We start from the raw sequence: 25,959 nt of genomic DNA on the forward strand, positions 1-25,959 counted from the left end.
AAGGACGTCTGGGCGGAGTCACGAGGTACCGCCCCCGGCGCGCAGAGATGCTGCGCAAGAAAGTTTTCCGGGTCCAGTCTCACGCCTGGGAATAATTCTCCTTTAAGGAATCTGCGGCTAGAATCGTATCTGTCAGATACATAGTTACCGAAGGTAAGTTACTTGTATGCTCAGTTATTCCTTATTTTACTACTTGTGAGAATTCTTCAGCTACATATTTCACAAACCACTCTAGAATTTTGGTCTGTTCCCTTATGACAGACCAGGAAAAAAAATTCCTTTTTAGAGCTTGTGCCACCTGCTCTAAAAAGAGGCTTTATGTGGATGACCTTCATAAAGATTGCATATATTGCCTGTATCCGGACCACAAGGCCAAGGACTGCAAGTTATGTCGTAACGTTTCTACTAAAACCTTGAGGGATCGTGGGGGACGTGTCCTTACCTGGCTCCAGAAGCTAAAATCCAGAAGAGATCCAGTCGCTAATGATGACATTGATGAGGCCTCATCTGATGCGTCTTCTAGAAGATCTGAGAAAAGGTCTGACCCTGCTTCTTCTGAGTGCCCTCAAAAAGCTTCTTAAAACACCTCCCATGAGTCTGAAAAGCTCAGTTCAACTAAATCTCACTGAGGTGTAAAGGAGAGGAAAGGACTTACAACAGGAGAAAGTGGTGTGAGGAAGTCGAGCTCTGTTCCTCCTACTTCCCCTCCTGAAGGAAGAAAGGTGTTCAAAAAACCCTCCTCTGTTCCTCTTGAGGAGCGACAGGGGAAAAAGTTGCCACTGTTGACGAAGCAGTCGATGATACCGTCGACGAAGAAATCGACATAGTAGACGCGGAGGGACAAGGCCTAGTTACTTCAACTTTCATCAACTCCGACGACTGGATCGTCGCTGAGAGCTTTGACGGTATCGATGAAGGCAGTTCCAAATCAATCAATGACTGCAGCGACGACGGCAGTGACATCAAAGCTGTCGAGGGCGACAGCAACAACGACAATGTTGACGAAGATGATTGGAACAAGAACGATGACAGCGTTGACGGCGATGGCAGTGTCAACGACAGTAACGTTGACGGTATGGACCACAGAGCTGTCGATGGCAATATCGACATCATCGACGGGAATTAAAAATTCTGCATGAAAAGACAAAGCACCAGTTGATTTGTGGAGTCACTTCACCCAGCAAGTTGACCCCTCGACTACCCTCACCTCCTGGAAGAGGAGGACTCAGATGATGACTATCCTTTTGGATGTGCCCTTAGCAACTGCATGTTAAGTGCCAGGAGGAGGATTCTGAAGAGGGATATGAAGTCGAACAGGACTATGATCCTCCCCAGGACAACCATAGAGGATATCAAAAGGAGGTGGTCTTTTTGCCGTCCTTGTTGATTTCTGACTGGCAATTTATGCTGTCAGACTATAAACGGAGGATTCCAACACCATCTTCGGCTCCGGGACTGGGCTCAGTTCCCACTGGACTAACCTCGGTGCCGTCCATCCCCTAGGTGCAGCCACCACCGCTGCAATTAATAGAAGATCCTACACCAACTACTCCTATTATCCAACAAGATACTTCGGATGATGACCAAGGGGGATCGGATCTTCTAGACCCGCATGGTTAGTGGGATGATTATATTATCCCTACTCCTTCGCAGGTTCCTGTTGATTCTCCGCCGGGGGATATTGGTGGTTTCCACAATCTGCTGGAAAGGGCGGCCAAGAGATTTGATCTACCTATGCCTTCCACGCAGACAGACTGTTTCTTATATTATTTTAGAGAACCCTATTAAAAGGCTGTAAGAACCATTCCTATTGTAAATCATGCATGGGAAGAGGATCTTAATGTCATGAAGACCCCAGCAACCGTGGTCCCGGTGCTTCCTCAATTGGAAAAGGAATATAAAGCCCCAGAGGATAGCACGGCCTGCCTAGTGAGTAAGCCGAAACCGGACTTGGTCATATCACAGACAGCGCAGCGGAAGTCTAAAAATCTGGCAGCTCCTCTAACTAAACCTCCGGACAAAGAAGGCAGACGTCTGGACAATGCGGCAAGAGATTCTCCTCTGTCAGGCCTCCTAGTCCAAGCAGCTAACGTGTTAGAGATTCTTGGCCGCTACAACCGCCAGATGTGGTGTGATCTTTCTCCTTACCTCAATCAACTACCTGACGACAGTAAAACCGAAGCAAAAAAGATCCTCCTGGAAGGAGAGAGGGCCTCTTAGGTCATTGATTGTGCAATAGATATTGCTACAACCGCTTTTCGCTCCCTGGTGGGAGCAGCGGTTCTATGTCGCCAGGGTTGGCTTCGAGCTACCTCGTTTAGACCAGAAGTCCAGAACAAGATCCTAGACCTTCCATTCGATGTAGAAGCGCTCGGTAAACACGTGGATGATGCTCTCCAAGACACAAAAAAGGACACAGACACGGCGAAGTCGCTGGGGACTCTTCAATACCGCAAGGTTCCTTTTCGAGGAGCATGGGGTAGAGGGCTTCCTTCATATAGAGGTGGGTACCAGTAATATAGATACTCCTCTTACACACCTGTCTCACAGTCTTACCGTCTGCAGTATAATGAGCGACAAGGTCAGTCAGTGGCCTATTCAAAATCTGCCCCCAGAGGCAGAGTATGGCGTCAGGGGAAGGATTCTTCGAGACCTTAATAGCGACTTGCAGGCTCTGACTATTGTTCCTACCCCTCATCAAACACTTGTAGGGGGCAGGATTTCTCTATACTTCCAAAATTGGCAACACATAACCTCAGATCGTTGGGTGCTCAGCGTTGTTCAATATGGCCATAAGTTGGAGTTTGCTCATCCTACTCCAAACACCCCTCCTCGCGCCCACTTAGCAAAACATTTTCGTCTCCTGCGCCTAGAAGTCCAACAAATGTTGTTAAAAGGGGCAAATGAACCAGTACCTTTATCCCAAAGAGGAAAGGGATTCAACTCTCGGTTCTTTCTGGTTCGAAAGACTGTCGAAAAATTGCACCCTATCCTAGATCTGAGGGAGCTCCATACGCATCTCATAAATCAGTCGTTCTGAATGATCTCCTTACAGGACATACTTCGACTTCTAAATTCAGGAGATTTCAAGGCCACGTTGACCGAGAGGACGCATATTTTTATGTCTCCATTCATCCATCGCACAGGAAGTTCCTTCGCTTTACAGTAGCCAATAGACCCTTTCGATTCAAGGTCCTTCCTTTCGGCCTCAGACCGGCCCGAAGAATCTTTATGAAAATTCTGGCTCCGATAGCGGCTTTCCTCAGAAGACAAAAGCACCAGGTGTTCCCTTACCTAGACGACTGGTTCCTAAAGGCCCCCTCCAAAACCTCAGCCAAGAATTTGGTGACAGCCTGTACAAAACTGTTCAAGAATCTAGGTCTTACCCTCAATAGGGAGAAGTCAAACTTGTGTCTGTCCAAGAACATCAATTTTCTAGGAGCCATGTTGAACTCGTCCCTGAACAGGGCATTTCCGTCACTCGAAAGGTAAACCAAACTGATGTTAATGGCCTGGCTACTTCTAAAAAGGTCATTTATTTTGCCTCTACAAGTCCCTTCTGGGATCCATTTCATCCTGCATTCCTCTAATACCCCACTGCAGACTACGAATGTGTTCTCCCCAGGAGCAACTGGACTTACAGTGGCATCAGGCGCAAGGATCTTTCAAGGACCTGATCACGGTCACTACACCAATGAGGGAAGCCGCTTCATGGTGGATTCACAAGGAGAACGTTTCCCAAGGTCTCTCCTTCTTGGGCACCCCAGCTCCTCAGATAAGTACGACAGATGCATCCCTGGAGGTTTGGGGAGCGGTCTTACAAGACCTCCAGATAAGTGGACGATGGCAACAGCATCATCGTCTTTTGCACAGCAATCTGCTAGAACTCAGGGCAATTTGCTTAGCCCCTTAGGCGTTCCTCCCAAGAATAAAAAATTCATTGGTACGGATAAGAACAGACAATACCACGGCCATGCATTATGTCAACAAACAGGGTGGCACAAGATCCCGTCTGTTGTCTGTGGACGCTCAGAGTATCTGAAAATGGGCGATCCATCATGGGGTTTCACTGAAAGAGGATCATCTTCCAGGGAATCTCAACGAGACGGCAGATAGACTAAGCAGGCTACAGTCAGTCTGCACAACTGGGAGCTGTACCAGAGCACACTGGACGCCATTGTCGGACGTTGGGGCAGACCATAGATCTGTTTGCAACTCCGAAAAACAGGAAATGCAGGAAATGCCGGTACTTCATAAGCTGGCATCACCATCCGGAATCCTGGGGGAGTGCGTGTTCTATGGCATGGTCAGGCGCCTTTGTCTATGCTTCCCCCCTGCCCCCCCCCCCCCCCCCCCCTGCAAAATGATTCTCATAGCGCCCTAGTGGCCTTGCCAGTACTGGTACACGGAGGTTCCTTTTCTGTCAGTGCAGCATCTGATTCCTTTGGATCTTATCCCATCATTGTTGACAATGTCCCAGGGCCAAGTACTACATCCGGATCCCAAATCCCTGCAATTATCAGCATGACTCCTGAGCACAGAGAGTTTCCCGACCTAAAGCTGTCTGCAGAATGTAGAGACCTCCTTTCCCAAGCTCGTGCTCGGAGTACAAACAAGACATACCGCATGAAGTGGAAAAGATTTGGTCACTGGTGCCAAGAATCGGGAGTTCATACATTCTCTTCTACGGCTAATGAAATCCTTCTTTGGCAAAAGCGGGCTGGGCTCATGCGTCTATTAAGGTTCCCCGTCTCTCGTTACAGGAGAACATCTTCAGACTCTTTTCTTTGGTCAGCAAGAATAATAAAGCAATTTATGAGGGGGATTTTTTGAGTCTTTCCTCCGATTAAGCCTCCTCCACCACGGTGGCACCTTAACGTGGTCTTGGCTCAGCTCATGAAACATCCCTTCGAGCCTATCCATAAGGCGGACTTGAAGTTCCTGTTGTGGAAGGTAGCTCTTCTGGCTCTTACATCGGCTAGAAGGGTTAGCGAATTGCAAGCACTTACTATCCAGGAGCCTTTTCTTCAGTTCAAGAATGATACAGTAGTACTCCGCACTAACCCTAGGTTCATCCCCCAGGTTCTCTCGGATTTCATTACAAGACCGGAGGCTACATTATGCATTAATCCTTTAATGCAGTCACAGACAGCCGCACTACATCATAAAGAAAGAAACAGTTCTAGAATGTAGTGAGCAGGGTACAAATGGCTTGAGGCACAAACAGACTGCCTCTTTTAAATGCGGCTCACAGGCAGATAAGTAACAATCCTTCTCTCTTATTACAAATTGTCTTTTAAGATCTTTGTTTAATTTAAAAAAAAAAAAAAAAAAAAGATCTACCATTAACATCTTCGTTACCTTATCGATTTTTGCTGCTGGTTAAATGTTATGCCAATATTTCTTGTAACTAACCTGTTTTACCCCAACAGCTCTCTATCGTGTGACCGACTATGGGCTCTACCCCCCCCCCCCCCCTCACCCCCCCTTCCCATCGACTTCCTACTAAGGTTGTCGATCTTTTACCTCCTCGCGCGTATTTAATGTCTTTCTCCTAATTAACCATATTTGCCAACATTAAGCTCTTTTTCCGTTACCTTTGTCATACTTTAGAGCTAATTCTTATCGCAACCACAATTTTAATTATTTTCGGAGCTCTCGACGCGCTCGCATAGAACCGAGCGAGCGCGTCACAACCTTTAAAGGAATGCACCTTAGGAACGGCGCACGCTCACAAGCCTACCCCCGAGGCACTTTCCTCTAAGCCTGACGGCTCTCTGACAGCAGCTGATCACGAGGGAGAGCTTCAGTTACTCCGCTCCGATCAGCTGCTGGCAGAGATCGCATCTGAACAGATTTCAAAGGAAAAAGACCTTTTAATAGCGGAAACAAGCCTAGAACTTAAATTTCTACTCTAATATTTCTTTAATCAACCTCTCACCACCCCATTCTTACCTGATATTTTTCAGGTTACTTGATTTATTATACTATCTTTACCATCTTAACAACAACAAAAAAGGAAGAGGGGAGAATTTAATATTGACCAAATTAATTAATTATAAAAAATAAAAAAAATTATTAATTAACATAACCTATACAACTACTCTTCAGAGCTTATTTTATCTTCATTTATCGCCCAAATGTCAGACCTTGACTCTGATGATGCCACTGCTAGTTCCCCCCTTCACAATAATGACTCCTTTAAACAATTCTTGCAGAAAGAAATGCGATCCTGCTTGTGATCTACACTTAAAGAAGTGATGTCTTCCAAAAGATCCCTTCCCTCTGGTCAAGATGACCCTACTTACGACATCACAATTCCTGCCAAAAAGAATAAAAAATCCAAATACTACGAACATCATTCTGATTAAATTATAGGAGGTCGTAGCACCTCAGTTGATATTGCAGATCCTAGCACCTCATCTATGTTGGGAAGCCCTCGCGCCTCAAATGGGAACTGTGCCCCTCGCGGCACAAACTTGATGGGTGTCCCTAGCGGCACAAATATGACTGGTGCCCCTCGTGATACAACCCGTTATGATGCTAAGGATGACGCAGACTCTGATTCAGAGGAAGAAAATTTCCACAATCCTTATGACGAATTCGTCTTGGACCTTGACGACCCAAACCAAGACCTAGACCTTAATCCGGGCGAAGGAGAATCCCCCTCCTCTTCCGATAACATTATTCTCAATTCCCCCCCCCCCCCCCCCCCAAGTATCTCCCATCCTAATAGCTCAAAGTGGTTCCCTCAGGAAGACGTTTCTAAATTCATTAGGAGATGGCTATGAAACTCTCTCGAAAGAGAAACTAGGAATACCCTCAAATCAGAGTGCCCCAGACCCACCATTCATGACCAGGTCTCTCAAACCCCTAACCTCGACCCGACTTAATAAAATTCTTATTTAAACTAGGGAAAGACCCTAGAAGAGGTCTGGAGAGAGCACTCAAGGGCTGCCAGGACCACCACATTGACGTCCTCGGCCCCCTCACCAGGATCCTAGACCTAGCAGAGGAGTCACACATTTCAAATACGCCTCTCGATACCAACCTCATTCGCGGATGAAGCCAAAGAGCTATTGTCCTCCTTGGTAATGCGAATTCGAGTCTAAACATCGAAAGAAGGAGAACTATCCTGACAAAGATCAACCCCAAACTCAGTGACCTGGCAGAAAAAGAACCATCTGACAACCCTAAGGGTCTTCTCTTCGGAGAAGACATGATCAAATCAATCGGCAAATATGTTGCCACCTTTACCGCCCTTGATAGGGCTCAATCAAATATGAGGCGTGTCTTCAACACAAACCTTTTTGGACAGGCTGGAAGATGGGGCCGTTCTTCCGGCCGCAGTACCCAGCGGCCCTTCTCGTCCTTCAGAGGTTCTGGTAGAGGTTTCTACCCCTCAAATCAACAATTCTACCCTCATCGAACCAGAGGACCAAGTAACAGGCTACAGATCCCGCGGAAATCCAAACATCTCCAACCTTCCAAGTAAGTCTTCCTCCTCTTTCCTCTTCTTCCCAAGTAGGGGGCAGACTAAAACTCTTCTACCATATATGGGAGTCCCTAACTCAAGACCCCTGGGTTCTAGAGACTGTCCAGGGTTTCAAAATAGACTTTATAGAGATTCCCTTTCAGTCTTATCCCCCAAATCCTTTAACTCTTTCAGTCGAACATCAGAAGATCGTCGAAGAGGAAATCTCTTCAATGCTCAAAAAGGGAGCTATCATACAGGTACCTTGGTCCTTAAAAACATTTATCAGCAACCTTTTCTTAGTTCAAAAAAAGGACAAAGGATGGAGACTAGTGAAAAACCTTCGAGAAGTGAACAAATACTTAGTTTACAGACATTTCAAAATGGAAGGTATTCACCTTCTGAGGGACCTTTTTTTGGAAGGAGACTGGTTGGTAAAGTTAGACCTAAAGGACGCCTACTTTACCATTCCGATGGCACAAGAACACCGTTTTCTCCAGTTCACCTGGAAAAAGCGTCTGTACCAATTCAAAGCTTTTCCTTCGGTCTTTCCTCCTGGTGCTTTACCAAGATCATGAGAACTATTGTCTCTATTCTCAGAGAGAGGGGTATCCGCCTCATTATTTACCTAGACGACATTCTGATCATGTCTCAAGTCTACTCCCAAATTCAGAAAGACCTCAATACCACCATCCAGCTTATTGAAAGTCTTGGTTTCATTTTAAACAGAGAGAAATCTATCCTTACACCTTCCAAATCTATAGAATTTCTCGGATTCACTGTAGATACCTCGAGCTGTCTCCTCCTTCTCCCTACCACGAAAATCGCCAAAATTCGGAAAGAAATCAGGTACGTTCTAAAACAAGACTCTATAACCCTACGAGAATTAGCCCGACTTATAGGTCTCCTCTCCTCCAGCATCCAAGCTATCTTCCCTGGCCCACTGAATTACCGCGCCCTTCAGAGATTAAAGGGGAAAGCTCTCAAATCTGGTCTCTGGTACTAGGACTCTGTGACTCTCGACCAGGAGGGCAAATTGGAACTTTCCTGGTGGCTAGAGAACCTGGATGCCTGGAATGGCAAAGTAATTTTCGGTTCTGTCCCGGAATTCGTCCTGGAATCAGACGCCAGCCTCCACGGTTGGGGCGCTCGCTTCTTCGATCAAAACACTGGTGGCGCATGGTCACTTGCGGAATCTTCCCACCACATAAACTTCTTAGAACTTACAGCCGGTTTATATGCCCTAATGAGCTTCAAACACACTCTTCAAGGCAGATCTGTTCTTCTCAAGATGGACAACATTCCTGCAGTATCATATATCAACCGTCTTGGCGGTACCAAATCAGCAGACTTATCTGCTTTAGCGAAAAAACTCTGGATGTTCTGTCTGGAACACAAGATTTCTCTGAAGGCGGAATACCTTCCCGGGAAGTCAAATCTCTCTGCAGATTGGAACTCAAGATTCCTCTCAGACCGTACCGATTGGAAACTCAATGTGAACATTTTCAATACTCTCTCTTTTTTGGGGTCCACTAGATGTGGATTTGTTCGCCAGCAGACTGTCTTTCCAACTCCCAAAATATTTCAGCTGGATGCCAGACCCGGGAGCTCCAGCGGTGAATGCTTTTCTTCAATGCTGGTCAAACCTTCAGGCTTACGCCTTCCCTCCCTTTGCTATGATACAAAGGGTCCTACAGAAGGTCAGAATAGACCAATGCTCCTTGGTTCTGATAACCCCATTCTGGCCCTCTCAGGCTTGGTTCCCGACCACACTCTAACTTTCCTGCGACATCCACTTCCTCATTCCAGCGAGCAAGGGTCTGGTCACCAACGCAGACTGAAGATCACCACCTAATCACTTAAGGGAATTTGAACCTTATTGCTTGGAAAGTGTCAGGCAATCCAACGAACTGTCTGGCCTTTCGTCATCAGCTCTTTCCCTCCTCGGAGAATCATGGGCACCCGGAACACACTATAGGTACAATAACATTTGGAAAAAATGGGTTTGTTGTTGCATGGAGAGAAACTTGGATCCCATGGAAGCTCCTATAGTCAATATAGTTAATTTCCTCGTCGAACAATTTGACAGGGGATTATCTTATAGATCTATTATTTGCTACAGATCAGCAATCTCTGCTGGACACTCCCTCGTCAATAGTAAGACGGTAGGTAAGAACAAGATTATTTGTAGAGTTATGAAAAGTATCAGACTAAAAAGACCTCCCAGACCCAAGTACCAATCCATGTGGGATGTTAAAGCTATCTTAGACCTTTTCTGTTCTTGGCCAGATAACGCCTACCTTAACAGAAAATACCTCTCGCTTAAACTTGCTACTCTTTTATGTCTAATCTCTTGTCGTAGAGTTTCAGATGTGAAATGTCTGGATATTTCTTATAGATCTTATGATATGTTTGGAGTTAAATTTGATATATTTAGAAGGAGTAAAACCATGTCGGACTCTATATTTTATCCTCGTTTTGATCTTTGCAAGAAATTGTGTGTCATAGACTGTATGAGAGAATATGACTTGAGAATGAAAGACCTTCGTCCTTTAGACGCCAAACAACTCCTTCTCATTTGTTAAACCCTTTAAACCAGTTGCTTCCTCCTCCATCTCTAGATGGGTCAAGTCAGTAATGAATCTAGCTGGAATTGATCTTTCTAAATTCCAAGCTCATTCTCTCAGAGGTGCTATGGCAAGCAAATCCATTTGGTCTGGAGGTAAGTTAGATGATATTCTTAAAGCGGCCGATTGGTCTAATGCTTCAACCTTCGCTCACCATTACTGTAAACCTATTGAACACATGTCTGATGTTGTTCTTCATGGCTACCAACATGCATAATGTAGCCTCCGGTCTTGTAATGAAATTGCGATTCTCCTATTAACATGACTAGAGAATCTGGATTTCATTAAAGACACGGAGGCTATCATTATCCCACCCCTTTTTTACCACTCCCTCGGTTGGTATAATTCTTGAACTATGTACTTTTATGATGTGTATTTTGCATTGTATATCAAGTCATGACTTTACTATTATCTTACCCTTTTTTAATATCATCATATTATCATTCTCCTTTTCCTTTCAGATAATTCTGCATGATCACCTAGTTTTCACCTTACCTCTCTTCGGACTTCTCACTACCTTCAGTTTCAAGACCAAGTTGGACCTCACCTCTGAACTTTATTTACTTCATTGCATTTAAAAGAGGCAGTCTGTTTGTGCCTCATGCCATTTGTACCCTGCTCACTACATTCTAGAACTGTTTCTTTCTTTATGATGTAGTGCGGCTGTCTGTGACTGCATTAAAGGATTAATGCATAATGATAGCCTCCGTGTCTTTAATGAAATCCAGATTCTCTAGTCATGTTAATAGGAGAATCGCAATTTTCACTTAAATGAGCCTGTGGTTCTTAAGACTTTTTTTCCCTAAACCTGAGAGATCACTTAAACTTAGACATTAGCGTTGCTTAAAATTCTATCTCCCGAGGACTAAACACGTTAGAAAGTCACCTCAACTCTTTGTGGCTTACAGTGCTCCTTGTAAGGGTTTTCCCCTTTCTAAACAATGAATTGCACGTTGGATTGCCAGCTCTATCTACTATTGTCATCAATTAGCTGGAAAACCCATACAGGATGGAGTACGGCCTCACTCCACGAGGGCAGTCTCTTCCTCTACAGCCCTCTTTTCTGAGGTACCTATCTGGGACATCTGCAGAGCAGTCACCTGGAAGAGTATCCATGCCTTTACCAGACATTACTGCTTGGATACTTCGATGCAGAGTGACACTGCAGTGGGCCAAGCAGTCCTGAGAAACCTGTTTCAGTAGCGGTGAGCTTTCCCTCTCATCCCTCCTTCCTTTTTCTTTCCTAAGATCTTCGCATATTCGTTGATAAATGTATTTGTTCTGGATATATTCTGTAGGCTTGTAAGCTTTGATGCTGCCTCTTGTTTGTTTCTCTACTTTAAATTTTCAGTTGGATTACTGTTAATTTAGTCTTGATATTTTGTGAAATCTGAAATTGAGGAAATGTTTTCCTTTCTCTAATCTTTTCTGTGCATTATTTACGGTTGTTCAGTATAATAAGAACACAAAATGTGCTCATGACTGCTAGCTACTCTGATTCAAGCACGTGAATCTATGAAAATACCAATCCTCGATTAAGAAAATAAGTTACTTACCTGTAACTTTAGTTTTCCAGTATTGGAAACTTTCATAGATTCATATGCGACCCACCCTACTCCATTGGGAAAGCTCGACCTTCTGCATCTTCTTGGTTATCCTATGGCACTATGGCTACGAAATTCTGAGGTTCTCTCAGGAGAGTTCCAGACGGTGAGGCTAATCTGATAGGTTGTTAATTTTATTTGGTCTCTTTTGCAAAGAGAGTTGGAAATGTTACAAACCTGGAATGGGCCTAGGCCTGATTTCTAGTTTGTAATAGCTTTGCATTGCTATTTTTATATACCAGGGACTCCCATCTCGACGTCGGGGAATTATTCAAGCATGTTAATCTATGAAAGATTCCAATACTAGAGATCTAAAGTTACAGGTAAGTAACTTGTTTTCATTCTTTGGAACCGTATACCAGTTCTGGAGGCATCTTCTCCAACTTGGATTGTAGCCTGAGAGGGGGATTAATATTTGTCTGACAGCATAGGTCTCTATGAAGTTATTCAAGTTTGTTGTCAGAGCCTAGAAGGTCATCCTTCCAGAGGAACATAACACCTCCCTACACACAAGGCCTTTGACTCAGCTCTAGGTGCAAGTTCTCACCTTATTAAGGGGGCTGTTCAGCTGCTAGTTAAAGTTTGTGCAAGTAGGCCTCCAGAGGCTTTAGGCAAGAAAATTATAAAAGTCCAAAAATGATACCTGTGACAGATTCCTAGCCAGAGATAACATTATTAATTTTAATATTGTATCCCTATACTTTGGGCCTCAAAGTCTACTCGCCCACTTGCTAGTAGAGTCCGATTTTATCAAGTCGAGATATATTTAGGACCTGCTTGCCTGTTTTGGCAAGTTGACAAAGAACAGGTGTTTTGTTCAATCATAAAGTGAAGGAGCAATAAAGACGCCTTTAAATCTTGTTTTTACCTTGTCACATATGCTCTGTTTTCAAAGGCAGATGTCACAAATCAGTTTACAATTACTTTTCCTTCTCGTACTGCAGAGCTCCAGGATTGTTTGAAGTGTACTGTCCGATCTGCTGTACGAAGTGTTAAATTAAAGGCTGTAGGTTATTGGGTTTTTTCTAATGCATTTATATAGCTAATAAGTCAACTGTACAAAAATTTCAAAATGTATTTCAGTAGTTGTGAAAGCCCATTTTTTTCTTCTTGTGTGGTGAATTTTTTTTTTTATTCGGATGATAAACAAATCGGAACACTTTACTTTGTGCAAATGATAAATATGTTTTCTGAAACCCGATTATTAATACACTATGCAGTTTTATCAATAAAACTGCAAGGTAGTGTGAAGCTTTTTGTCAATTTTTTTAAATATTTACTGTCTGTAAATGAGTGTGCTACCACATCATGCCTTAATATATTTACTAAAAGTAAGTGTTTAAACCTAAACTGACAAACCATCCTGCCCCTGTCTGATGGCAATGCTATTCGTAAACCGAGTGGCAAGTCAGGGATCATGTATACCCTATATGTGGGCTAGATTCTTATTACACATGGAGCATTCTTTTAGTCTGTATAATCAAACGAGGTTTTTGATTTATACTGTAGAAATGATGACCTCGCATATTTGAAGGAGCACTCATGTGAGAAGGAAGAAAAAGGCAACTCTGTAAAATAAAATATTTTCCAATATCACAATTTGAGACCAGTTTATGGGTCGAGTTCATTACAGTTAGGTCGAGTAGATTATTGAAGTTACCCGACCTGCAGATCTACTAACATTTTTATGATTTTTCAAGGCCGTACGTACATATAGAAAAGTTAACCTCTGCTACAATGAAAATAGCCTTTGGGGTCCTTTCACTGTAAGGACATGTAAAATCGAACTTTTACATGTCCTACATTTAGATAGTGTGCACCCTGCCATATGGGAAGTAAGGCCACCTATGAGATAACTTATTTATATTGAAAAGGAGGATTTTGGCTTGTCAAAACAGGTTATTTTGACAGGTTGAATTTGTAGTTTTAGAATTGCACGGGCAGGTTACAAAAGCAAACCTGTAATCAAGTTTGCACGGTCACTCGAGTGAGTGGCACAATGGGTGCAGCAGTCCACGAGTGGCATTAAATTTACAAGCCCTGGGTACACTTTCCACCATATACTAACTAGGGACTTATAGGTAAGTTATGTATTCCAGTTAGCAGTATAGCCAATTCTGACATGTTTTAGGGGTAAGAGCACATGCACTGGGGCCTAGTTAGCAGAGTGCAAGTGCACAGAGCCCAAAAAAAACTAGCAACATCAGTACAAAAAAAAGGAGATCATGCAAAAAGATGCATATTTCTATACTATCACTCAGTTTGAGCAATCTGAGATTATCCAAGTTGAACCTTGTTTTTGAATTTGTGGCCTACAGTTCATACGGTTGTCATTAACACGATTTTAATTCACTTAAACTTCCGTGTGGTGAAATGAAATTTCTTACGATTATTCTGTGGTTTTTTTTGTTGTTTTTTTTATGCCCATTTCTGATATTGAATAAAGTGTTTCACATGGAACAAATTAGTAATATATATTTCTTATATAACAACATTTCTCACTTGATCAATGTCTGCTACTACGAACTACAGTTAATTTGCTCAAGTAATAAAAGACCACTTAAATAACAGAAGTAACCATTCTTTCATCAGAACCTATGTTCGGAAACGACCCCAAGCAGTAGGAATTAAAGGCCCTATTCAGTCAAAGGGAGTCCCACTCTCCTTCAACGTGGGATCAGTAGCAAATCAGGTAAGATTCTAACATAGCTTTCAAATTCTCATTCTGTTTGAGTTACATTTCTCTCTTTCTAGTCTGCTAATATGTGACATTGCCTTCTCTTACCATTGGCCCAAATAAAATAAAACCAATGTCATCCTATTTGTGACAGGAACTTAATCCAGAAATATAATTCTTAATCCCCACTGAAGGACTTTCCCAAATTGGTGCATTGGCCCATGGACAAGGTATTAACATAACAGCGGCTGACTTAATGCCATAAGTATTCTTTCCCTAGTAGCTTGACCTCCCTCCAAATTCTCCAATATTACCATGATTTCCCTGCCAGCATTTTTTCCAAGTATACTGTTGTCATCTACTTCCTCCAGATTTGGCCCCTTGACAAGACCCTAGGGGTCCCATGACCGCATTGACTTCCTTCAGGCAGTGGCCCTTGCATGTCATCTCCCCTAGGCAAGAACCCCCTTTTCAGCACTGACTTCTTCCAGGTCTCCACCTTGAGCGATCAAGTTTCCAAGATACCGTCTCCATGTTCCACTTTTACGGTAGGTAAACAAGGCTAAAAGTAAGAGACTGCAAAGAAACCACATGAACTGTAGAAGATACAGACTTTGGGGTCTCCGTCTGCTACAGTTGACTCTCTTAAGGTTAAGGTCCTATGCCAGCATAACCTGCCAAGACCCACACCTCTAGCAGGCTACTGAAAAAGGTATTGCTTTGGTGCTAATAACTGCTTTATTCTACGAGGATGGAAATCTGATGCAAGTGAGCTCATAATGTCATTGTGTATTTAACTTAAGAGGATGTCTATGGTAATGCACAAATTTGCTCATCTTACATCACTGAGGTGCAGTAGTGTGCCCCATGTTTGATAGTAAATCAAGAAAGCCCCTCTTTTGCTCTGTATGCACAAATTGCAAGACACACGAGGTTATGTGCTTAGGTCATCCATTCCACATTATATTACGCATGCTTGTAGCTACCTTTTTAAGTTCAAAAAAGGGAAATATAATGTTCTCCATAGTTGCATATTTCATACATTCACATGCATGAATCATTTCCTGTTATCAGGCTGTGAATGCCCTGTTGACGCCCCACTGAATTAGTAGGGCTACTGTACCTTAACGACTTGGCCTTAAGTGACACACCTGGGGAGTTGGAAGGGTGGGGGGGGGCAGTTGGAGGAGGTTGTTTTTGCAGCTGATAAGAATACACATTGTGTTAGATTCCACACATGAACGGTTCGAAGCCATGGATACTATATGTTGCCACACTTGTATCTCAAATAACCTGAATGTAACTCTCCTAATTGGCAGGGGCGGGATGCTTTGGCCCCATACTTGTATGTATGCAAAATCAATATTCTGTTTAAAACAAAAAAGGCTGTGAATCCCCAGCAAATAAAAAAAATTAAAAAAACTGAGTGTTAAAATGGCTAAAGGCCTCAACAACAGTTGGTTTAGTAGCACATCCGCCTACTTTGAGGCAACTCAAAGTTTACCCACTGAATTGAAAGTGTGGAGATCTCCTGCTACTCCAAGAGGCCCTATAGCTCAGATTTCTTCTGCATGTCTTGTGTGTGGGAGTTGCCAAGAAGTGCTTTGCTCGGACTTATCCGTGACATTAGTTTGATAATTTCTTGGTCTTGTGAGACTTGAACCAGCCCCTTCTTCACCTTTCAACATACTGCCAGTTGTTTTTACTGTAATTCTGTGTCAAAATCTCCACTCTTCCTTGTCACTGTCATTAAGAGTGATGAGAAACTAATCTCTCTTCAAATTCTGCTCTTCCTGTTGACAGAAGAAAATCTGCATAGATGAGCCACACGAGCAGTGTATTTATTGCCTCAATCCTGTGCATAAGTCTTCACTCTGAAAAATATTGAGAAGCTTTGGCACTAAAGCTGCTGGAGAAAGACATATTTCACCCTTCTACAGGGGATGTCCCCTCTAATGGTGACGATTCTGTAAAACGTGCACCACCCAACACTTCCTTGAAGGAAGTGCAAAAAATTATACCTAGTTTCTAGAACTTAGCGGTCGAAGTCTTCAGGTAAAAAGTTGAAGTCTTAAAAATCTGGACCATAATGACATTCTGGATAGAGCCCAGTTCGGCTTTAGGAAAGCACAGCATAGCACAGAAACAGTGCTGGTAGTAGTTACTGAAGAGAGTATGGGCATCATCGATAAGGGTGGCAAGGCTGTGGTGGTCCTAACGGACAGGGTGAGTCACTAGGTTCTGAAGCACCGGTTGGCCGAGATAGGTTTTTGAAGCTGAGCCCTCAATCTGCTATGCTCCTTTCTTGATGAAAGGGAGCAATCAGTTACTATGGGAGATTTCTCCTCTAAGCCTTGCCCTTTGCCCTGTGGCATCACGTTATTTAATATTTATATGTGGTTCCTGTTTTGAAACTCATAAAGACGTGTGGATTTTCTACTGTCTCTAATGCTGATGATACCCAAATCGTGATAGCTATCACTTACAAGATAGACGGGCTGGCCTTGCGTTTTAAGAATTGTATGATTGTGATAGTCAGCTGGTTGAGCTGCCACTGTCTAAAACTAAATTCTAAAAACACAGAGCTGCTCCTTATTTGACGGGCACTAACTTTTGAAAATTCTTGGTGGCCGCAGTCCCTCACTTCTCTTCCTACCACAGTATCGAAAGTAAGTAACTTAGGAATCGTTTTTGATTCCAATCTCACTTTTATAGATCAGACAAGTCAACGTACGTACGTCTTCATGTTTCTTAATTTTAAAAACTTTGAAAAAAATGCTTTACTTATTACCACTAGACCTGCAGCAAACAGGCATTACCTCTCTTCTTCTATCAAGACTGGGCGATTTCAATGCCATATACTGTGGTGCGGGCAAGGTATTTAAAAAAAAAAACTAGATCGCGGCACGGTAGGACGCGGGACTCTGCTTATCCGGCCCTGCCAAATCATCAGCATTGTTTTTGCCCCATTCCCTTGAATAGACCTCTCCTTAACCGAAGAGCACCCACTCCTGCTTATCCTAGCGCCAAGAAACTAATTAGCGCCAAGAAACTAATCAGTGTTCGTGCGCTCAATAAATGATTTAATAACATAACATAACAAAATCCGAATCGCATGAGTTCGCCTACCTGAGCCTTCGGCGGTGCGTGCTGGGGCTCCTACGGCTGAGACAGAAGCCACGAGCTTGGCGCTGGCGAGATCCCCGGCACTGGTGAAGCGGCACGGCCCATGGGAGCACCGGAGCGCCCGCTGTGCATTGACTGCTGCCCGCACCGTGCCCTGGTGGTCATGTGAGCCAGTACTTGTCTATCTCCTGAAGCGGCGGATCGGGCCCGGGATGCAGCCTATCGGGCGGCAGCCATTTTGCTGCTCTCCGCGCCTTCTGCCCTGCGGCAGCTGACTCCCACCTGGGAGATGTCAAGTGGGCTGCTGCGCTTGGCGGAAGGCTTCCACGAATGCGCCTGTCTCCCGTGCACAACAGTCTGGAGCTCCCACCACTCCTCGGCCGCCTGCTGCATCACTGATTGGGGGGCGCTGATATCTGGTGGACTCCTGTCTGGAGGCGGTGGGCCTGCCCGGGATGCGGCAAGACGGGCCGTCGCCAGCCACTCGTTCTTCCCTCACTGGTCTGCATTGACACTGGTGGCAGCCACATGTGGGCCTAAACATCCAGCAGACCACTGTGACAGCTCGAGAGGACTAGCAGGTGTGTTTCTTACCCTGCATACCTGAGGTCTGGGGCCCCATCCGGGGGGACCCAAAGGCCTCCATTTTGCTTCCCGCCCGGCTGTAGCTTGTGGGGCCTGCGGCCCGATGGAGGGGGGCTCTGATTGCCTGCCGGGGAGAAGAGTGCTCACTGAGAGGCTTGCCGGCCCTGCAGCGGGCTGAGGACGTCTGGCTGCGATGGATTCCCCACCTTGCGGGTGGTGGGCGTCTGCTTTCGGGTGAGTCGCGCGGAGCTGGCGTGCGGAGTCTCCTGACGCACCTACGCGGCGTGCCAGCATTGATCCTCAGGACTTTGGAACACTGCTAGAGGGCCCCTGGAGGGGTCGGCACCTCCCTCCCGCCCAATCTTTGAAGGTGTTGGGACGGGGGGAGGGGGCAGCTTCACCTTGGTCAGTTCCTTCATGGGCAGCAATCATGACTCTGCACGTGGCTGCTGGGCTCTGAACGCACTCCTCGTCCGATGGTTGACGGCTGGCTGCTGCTTCCCGGTGAGTCGCTTAGCGCTGGGGCATGTGGAATTGCTCAAGCAACCGGCGGGCTCTGAGACCTCCCAAGGAGCGTTTAAGGACCAAGGTCACGCAGATTTCGTTGAAGAGGCAGATAGCCCAGTCACAAAGGCTTTCATGCTGGAGCTATTCTCTTCCATTAAAGAAGACATCTTAGAACTGAAAGGGCAGCTCGCATCCGATCTCAAGGAGGTGCGCCGCGACGTAGATGAGGTGGGTGAGAGAGTAGCTGCTCTGGAGGAGCATGAGCTGGTGAGCGAGGATGATCTTCACCAACCACAACAGGAGGTTCTAAGCCTGTGGGACCAAAATCTAGACCTTCAGGCCCACAGAGAGGATTTGGAAAACCGATCCCGGAGAAATTGCATTTGCATCCGCGCGGTGCCGCGGAGGGCGAGGACTTGCGGGGCTACGTCGTGTCTCTCTTCCAGCAAATATTACGTGAAGATTGTCTGGACAAAATTCAGATGGACCGCGTCCACCGCGTGGGCCTCCCCAGAGGCGGGAAAGCCCCCCCATCCCGATCTGCTAGTCTGTGTGCACGACTTTATGCTGAAGGAGCAGATTCTACGCATGGCAAGAGCTGCACAACCGATTCAGTTTCGGGGGCGCTCTCTAGCACACTTTCAAGACCTGGCCACAGCGACTCTAGCTAAGCGGTGGGAATGCCTCGTGGTACAACTCATCTCCGGGACAAGGGGATCCTGTACTCTTGGGGCCATCCCTTTCGCCTCATCTTAAAGCACCAGGGGAAGTCGAGGCAGATATGTTCCCTCACGGAAGCCATGGACCTCTTGGGAATTGCCACGGATCCGAATCAAGCGCCACAAGTCAGTCCCTCCAAGCAGGACAGGAGAAAACTCCCCCGTCCTCCACCAAACTGGGCCCGGAAGAAATGGCGAAGGAGCGCGACTATGTCCTCGCAACACTTGCGCAGTCCCAGGACTGCCCGAGCACCCCATGAGACACCCCCACTTACACCAAGGGAATGGTGGATGTGTTGCGGAGCCCGTAGTGGACCATCCCTTCAGACTACCACGCAGACTTCCACGCTGCGCTGGGGTCATACGTACAGCGCTTCGTTGTTGCTTGCACATGCAATTTTTAAGGTTCCCTATTCTGTATTTGATTTACTTTATTTTCTTATCCTTGCTTTTATGACAGTTGCGCGCCCCCCCCCCCCCCCCCCCCGCCCCCCCTGGCCCTCTCACGCACTATAAAATCTTTATCTGCACCGCATTTTGCGGGTCCGGGCTCACGGGGTCACTTGACGCGCCGCCGCCATCTTGGATAGGTCTATGACCCATCCTGGGTTCGGGGGTTAGCGCTCCAGCGCTGCTGCACCGCCACACCGCCTATTTAAAGCTCGCAGGGCTAGGGCAGGGGACGCTAGCTGTCTCAGGATGATATCGGCTGACGCCTTGCGCCAACTGCGCTATGAGGTAAGAGGTTGTCATCACGATGCCATAGATCCACTGAGTGGCCCTTATCAGTGCCCCAACTGTTCCTTTAAGCTTCAAAGGCCTCAGTCAAGTTTAATATTTCGATCTAGTTTATCTTTGCTGTATACAGCTGGTGCTGTCGTTGAGCATGCCGCTCGACCTCCATTAAAAATCTTACATCTGAACGTCAGATCTTTGGTCTGCCACCATCTGGAAGTATTCTCTCTGATTACGGATGAGAACCCTGATGTATTCTTTTTCACCGAAACATGGCTACATGATCAAGCCATGGTAACTATAAACTTAGCCCTACCTATGGGTTATACTATGTACACGCACCATCGCAATGCTAGAGGGGGTGGCATTGCGGTGGCGGTAAAATCATGCTACCCATGTGCTTGGCAGCCTGTTTCTATTGCGGGATGTGAGAGTGCTCAATTTAGCATTTCTATAAACCCTCATTTTACCTTTTAGGGTCTGCTCATATACAGGCCTCCTGGCCCTGATGCAGCCTTTCGTAACAGCCTCCCGGAGATAGCTTCCTCCCTTGCGCTGAAGACAGCCAACTTCTCCATAATTGGAGATCTTAACCTGCACATGGAGTCACTGAGTTCTAACGCTGTCCGCAGCCTTCTGGCTGATCTTGAAGCTCTTCAACTAACCCAGCTGATTGAATTACAAACTCACATTGGTGGTCATTTACTAGACCCCTTTTTTACAAATATTACTAATATTTCGGTGCTCCAGCCTAAACCCATGGCCTGGACCGATCATTATTTGATCGAGGCCCATATTACTACATCTACTTCTTCTTTTAGAAATCACACCCCCAATATCTTCAAACGACCATGGAAAAATTTAAATCTAGCGGATCTCCATCAGCTTCTGATGAAATACCATCTTCACCTCCCCACCGAAGTCACCCGTGGGTATGATAGCTTTTGTGAATGGCTAACTTTAGCTCTGGATTCGCTTATACCTGCTAGATGGTGTAGAACCTGAGCGGGTTCTTCCAATCCATGGTATAATGACTCTCTTAAGCAATTTAAATCTTCCTGTAAAAAGGCGGAGCGAGCCTGGTGTAAAGTGTATGACCCCAATCTCAAGTTAGCCTACAGAACTTGCACTAGGCTATACCATCGGGCCATATGCAAAGCCAGAGCTACGTACTATTCATTGGAAATTAAAAACAGCACGAATCCAATGAAGGTAATTTTTAAGGTGTGTAAAGATCTAACTAGTAAAAAGGCGGCAACTCCAGTTAAAGCCACCCTAGCCCATTGTGAAGATCTCGCCTCCTTTTTTGTTGAAAAGGTTGAGGCTATATATAGGTCGTTCCCTCTGTCCACTGCTTTAAATAAAATATCAGTTCACAAGCCAACTGCTTCAAAAGTATTATTATCTATTCCGGGCCCTACCTTGGAGGAGGTCAGTTCTCTGGCCACGAAAGTCAAGTCTGGTTCCCCTACAGACCCTTTAAGACCTACCCAATTTCAGGATCTTGCAGAGTGTTGCTATCCTCTACTTTGTAATCTTATTGAGCTTTCTTTTGCTTCAGGTACTCTGCCCACTAAATGGAAGCAGGCCACCATCATTCCTATACTAAAGAAACCTTCTCTTGATCCCGCCAAACCTGAACACTACCGGCCCATTTCCCTTCTTCCCTGGATATCAAAACTAGCAGAAGCACATGCCAATAACATCCTCTCTTCACATCTACAGGAAGCTAACATTCTTGATCCTTCTCAGAATGGGTTTTCGTGCAGAACACAGCACTGAAACCGCCCTGTTAGCAATTGTGGAGCAGATAAGGAAGATGCTAGACAGTGATCAAACGGTGGCACTGATCCTTTTGGATCTTCAACGGCTTTCTGAGGCGGGAGGCGGGAAATTGCGTTGGATTGGTTCTGCTCCTTCCTTGCGGAGCGCACCTTTAAAGTCTCCATGCCACCCTATGAGTCCTCTTCTCGCCCTATTTGTCATGGTGTCCCACAGGGTTCGGCTCTCAGCCCTACCCTGTTCAATCTTTATGTTCAGCCGTTGGCGGAGGTAGCCCGTAGATGTGGACTTACCATGGTGTCATATGCTGATGACACTCAGCTTGCGGTGGCACTTAATGGTGACACCACTATGGATGCTTCCGCCTTCCAGGCTGCCCTTAAAGAAGTAGCTGGGTGGTTGTTGGAGAACTGTCTTCAACTTAATGCGTCTAAGACCGAGGTCCTTGTCCTTGGCAAGGACTCTAAGCTTTGGGGAGATCAATGGTGGCCAGCAGAATTGGGCTCCGTCCCCACTCCCGTTACAGAGGTTAGAAATCTCGGGGTGTGGCTCGATGACAAACTCTCTTTTACTCCCCACACTAAGAGAGTGGCCGGTGTCTGTTTTGGCACCTTGCAGTGCCTCCGGCCGGTCTTCAAATTTTTTGACGCGGCCACCAGACAAATAATTGTCCAAGCTATGGTTCTTACCAAATTAGACTATGCTAGCTCACTCCTGTTGGGAGTGAATCAGGCAGAGTTAGTTCGCCTCCAGCGTGTCCAAAATGCGGCTGCCAGGATGCTGGTTGGCCTCCCTAAATTTTGTTCAGCTCGACGTACTATCTATGATCTGCACTGGCTGCCGGTAGGGCAAAGGATTAAGTTCAAGGCCTTATGCCTGACTTTTAAAATCCTTAAATTGGCCTCTCCTCCCATCCTTGCCCGGACTATTTCCTATTACACTCCTTCCAGAGCTCTCCGGTCATCAGGGCAAAATCTTGCCATTGTCCCACGCTACAGAAGAACTAGAATAGGTGGACGTTCTTTTGCTGTGATGGCGGCCTCTCTTTGGAACACTCTGCCTACCTCGCACCGTTCCATACCAGATTTGTTTCTGTTTAGGAAGGCTTTAAAAACCTTCCTATTTTCCACAGTATAACTTTTTCCTGTCGGAGCCTTTTAAATTGTGTGTTGTGTTGTATCACCATCTCCCCAGCGCCGGGACGCCTCTTGGCTGCGGCATCTGTGCGCTTTATAAAACCATATAACATAACATAACTCCCGGGACACTCCTGCGGCTCGTAAGCTGCCTGGTATTGAGTTCGGAGACTTTTCACCAAGGTCTGTTGACTCCGGATGACCCTCTGGACTTTCCCCACTCTGACAGACACTAGTCATGTTTCACGTTTGATATGTTCTTTTTTTCATGGGTATGGGTGTGTTCTCTCTTTAGAGTTCTTTTTTCAATACCATGCATGGCGGCCGTGCGTATACGGCCCTCTTCTGCTCTTTTTATATTGCAGGACTGCACGTCCTCCGCATAGCTCTGTTGGCCCCTTCTTTCCCTTCTGGATCTTAAAATAGTCAGTCTCAATGTTTGGGGTCTCAACAACCCAGTAAAGCAGAGGGCGGTCTTGTCCTTATTAGAACATTCCGGGGGGGACATTTGTCTCATTCAAGAAACCCACCTATTGCAGTCAGACACCCACCGAATGCGCCACAGTTACTTCCCTCACCAGTTCTGGTCCTCTACCAACAGTAAAAGGGGAGGTGTGGCCGTTCTAGTGGCCAAACACTGTAGGGGCTTAGTGGTGGGGATGGTCATGGAAATCAAGGGACGCCTTTTAGCGCTGCGATTCCGCGTTGGTTCCTCCTCCTGCACCATTGCTTCTATCTACTCCCCTAATGACCGCCCAGAGAAGCTTTTGTTGGAGGCCTGTGCTGAGGTGATGCCTTCCCCTGACTCTGCGGTGGTTGTGGGGGTGATGAACGGCGGTCAGGATCGTTCTGGCTCTTGCACTGGCGCTTTGTCAGGGAGGGGAGTGGCTGCGAGAGGTGGGGATTAGGGATGCTTGGCGTTGTCTCCACCCTGACGAGATAGATTTTTCATTTTATTCGGCCGCTCACAAAACTTATGCTCGTTTCGACCACTTCCTCGTTACTCCAGCTGCTTGGGCCCTAGTTACGGCGTCTACCATTGAACCCTGGGCCATCTCTGACCATGCACACACTACCCTTGCACTGCGCTTCCCCACTGTGTGTCCTTCTTTCACTCCGTGCTTTCGTCTGCGTGATTCCCTGCTCCGGTCTTCAGATGTGGTTACCGACGTCAGGCGATGCATTACTGATTATTTAGCAACCAATGACAGGGCTGACACACCACTCTCTTCGGGATGGAAAGCGCTTAAGCTAGTAGCGCGGGGTGCCCTTATTGCTAAAGCCGCTTATAAGAATAAGACTAGGCGGGAGAAACACGCGGAGCTTGAAGCCACTGTTAAAGAATTAGAGACCATACATAAACGCACCGGTGCGCCCCGCATGTGGCGGTAGTTAGAACGGGAGCGCCTTAGGCTCCGCCGTTTGGACCTCGACCGGGCCAAACATGCGGTGATCCACCTGAAACACAAATATTGTGTTGGCTCCAGTAAAGGGGGCCGCATGTTAGTGCATTGCTTGCGCAGCCAGCAAGAGGCTCATTCGGTTAAATCGCTGTGTGATGGGTCAGGTCGACTTCTCACATGTGTTGCCTAAATAGTCTTGTCCTTCTGTACCTTTTACCAATACCCTTAACACAGCCGACCCCTCCCTACTGCCCGATTCTACCGAATACCTAAGTGATGCAGCAGTGACACCTCTGCCCGAGGGCGAAGCGGCCGCCCTGGAAGCGTCTATTCGCATTGAAGAAGTTATCTCGGCGATCGCCCGGCTGAAGCTACAGAAGGCCCCTGGACTGGATGGCTTTAGTGCCCTTTTTTTACAAAACCTACTGCGTTGACCTCGCTCCTCTACTCACCCGCCTGTTTAACTTGTTCGCAGACACGGGATCCTTCACCCCTTCTATGCTACAGGCATCTATATCGGTTATCCACAAGCTGGGTAAGGATCCTGACCTTTGTAGTTCCTACCGGCCGATCTCCTTGCTGAACATAGACGCAAAGCTGTTTTCCGGTATTTTAACACACAGGTTGAATCCCCACATGCCTGGCCTGGTCAATCCAGATCAGTCCGGTTTTTATTCCAGGATGGCAATGTAGGGACAATACCAAACACCTTTGTCATCTAATCGATAAGGTGCAACGGTCCAAAAAAGAGGCCCTTCTCCTGGCGATCGATGCCAAAAAGGCTTTTAACTGTGTGCACTGGCCGAATCTATTCCCCACTCTAGAGCGCTTCGGGATGGGACCCCGATTCCGATGGATCGCGAGCATTTACAGCGCTCCCCGGGCGGCTGTTCGAGTCAATGGCTTACTCTCTGAGCACTTCAGTGTGGGAAGAGGAACTCGGCAGGGATACCCCCATTTCCCCCCTACTTCTTGCACTTTATATGGAGCCCTTGGCTCAGCGACTTCGGGATAACCCCCTAGCGCAGGGCATCCCCTTTGGACTAGATCACCTCATTAGCTTGTACGAGGACACATTATCTTTTCAATTGCACACCCGATGTCCTCTCTGCCGGCCATCATGCGGGACCTTCAAACATTCAGTCAGTTTTCTGGCTTTAAAATTAACACGCTAAAATCCCAAGTGCTCAATCTTTCCACTAGCCAACCAACGGAAGAGGCTCTCCGGCTTCGGTTTCCCTTTGACTGGGGGTCTGGTGGACTTGCGTACCTTGGCTTAACTCTCCACAAGAGCCTGGCGAAAACGGCGGAGGCAAACTACTCTATTCTAATATCCCGGATTCGCGCGGACCTCCACCGCTGGCGTCTCCTTCCCCTGACGTGGTTTGGGAGGTTGTCGTGATTAAAATGAACACCCTACCCCACGCCCTATACTAGTTCCAGACCCTGCCGCTGGAAGACACGCCGTACACCAAATACAGGAGGCAATTGAGGGCTTCGTTTGGGACTCGATCCCACCACGATTACGCAAAACCCAACTCCAACGACCCAAGAAATATGGGGGTCAAGCCTTCCCTAACATCA

At 46.3% G+C, this 25,959-nt stretch overlaps 1 protein-coding gene across 2 annotated transcripts in view; it reads left to right on the plus strand.

Annotated features, from left to right (window-relative positions):
* The window catches only part of LOC146829228 (UAP56-interacting factor-like), an 801,405-nt gene that overhangs the window by 463,895 nt on the left and 311,551 nt on the right, over nt 1–25,959 (plus strand). For both annotated transcript variants that reach the window (XR_014962204.1, XM_085607860.1), the window contains exon 8: nt 14,298–14,397. Coding sequence is in view for 1 of the 2 variants with exons in the window: in XM_085607860.1 (XP_085463986.1) it covers nt 14,298–14,397 (100 nt within the window). In the remaining variant the exon portion in view is untranslated. The remainder of the gene's footprint in view (nt 1–14,297; nt 14,398–25,959) is intronic.

This window comes from Triturus cristatus, chromosome 5_2 (genome assembly GCF_964204655.1).
Source record: "Triturus cristatus chromosome 5_2, aTriCri1.1, whole genome shotgun sequence".
Classification (NCBI taxonomy): Eukaryota; Metazoa; Chordata; class Amphibia; order Caudata; family Salamandridae; genus Triturus; species Triturus cristatus.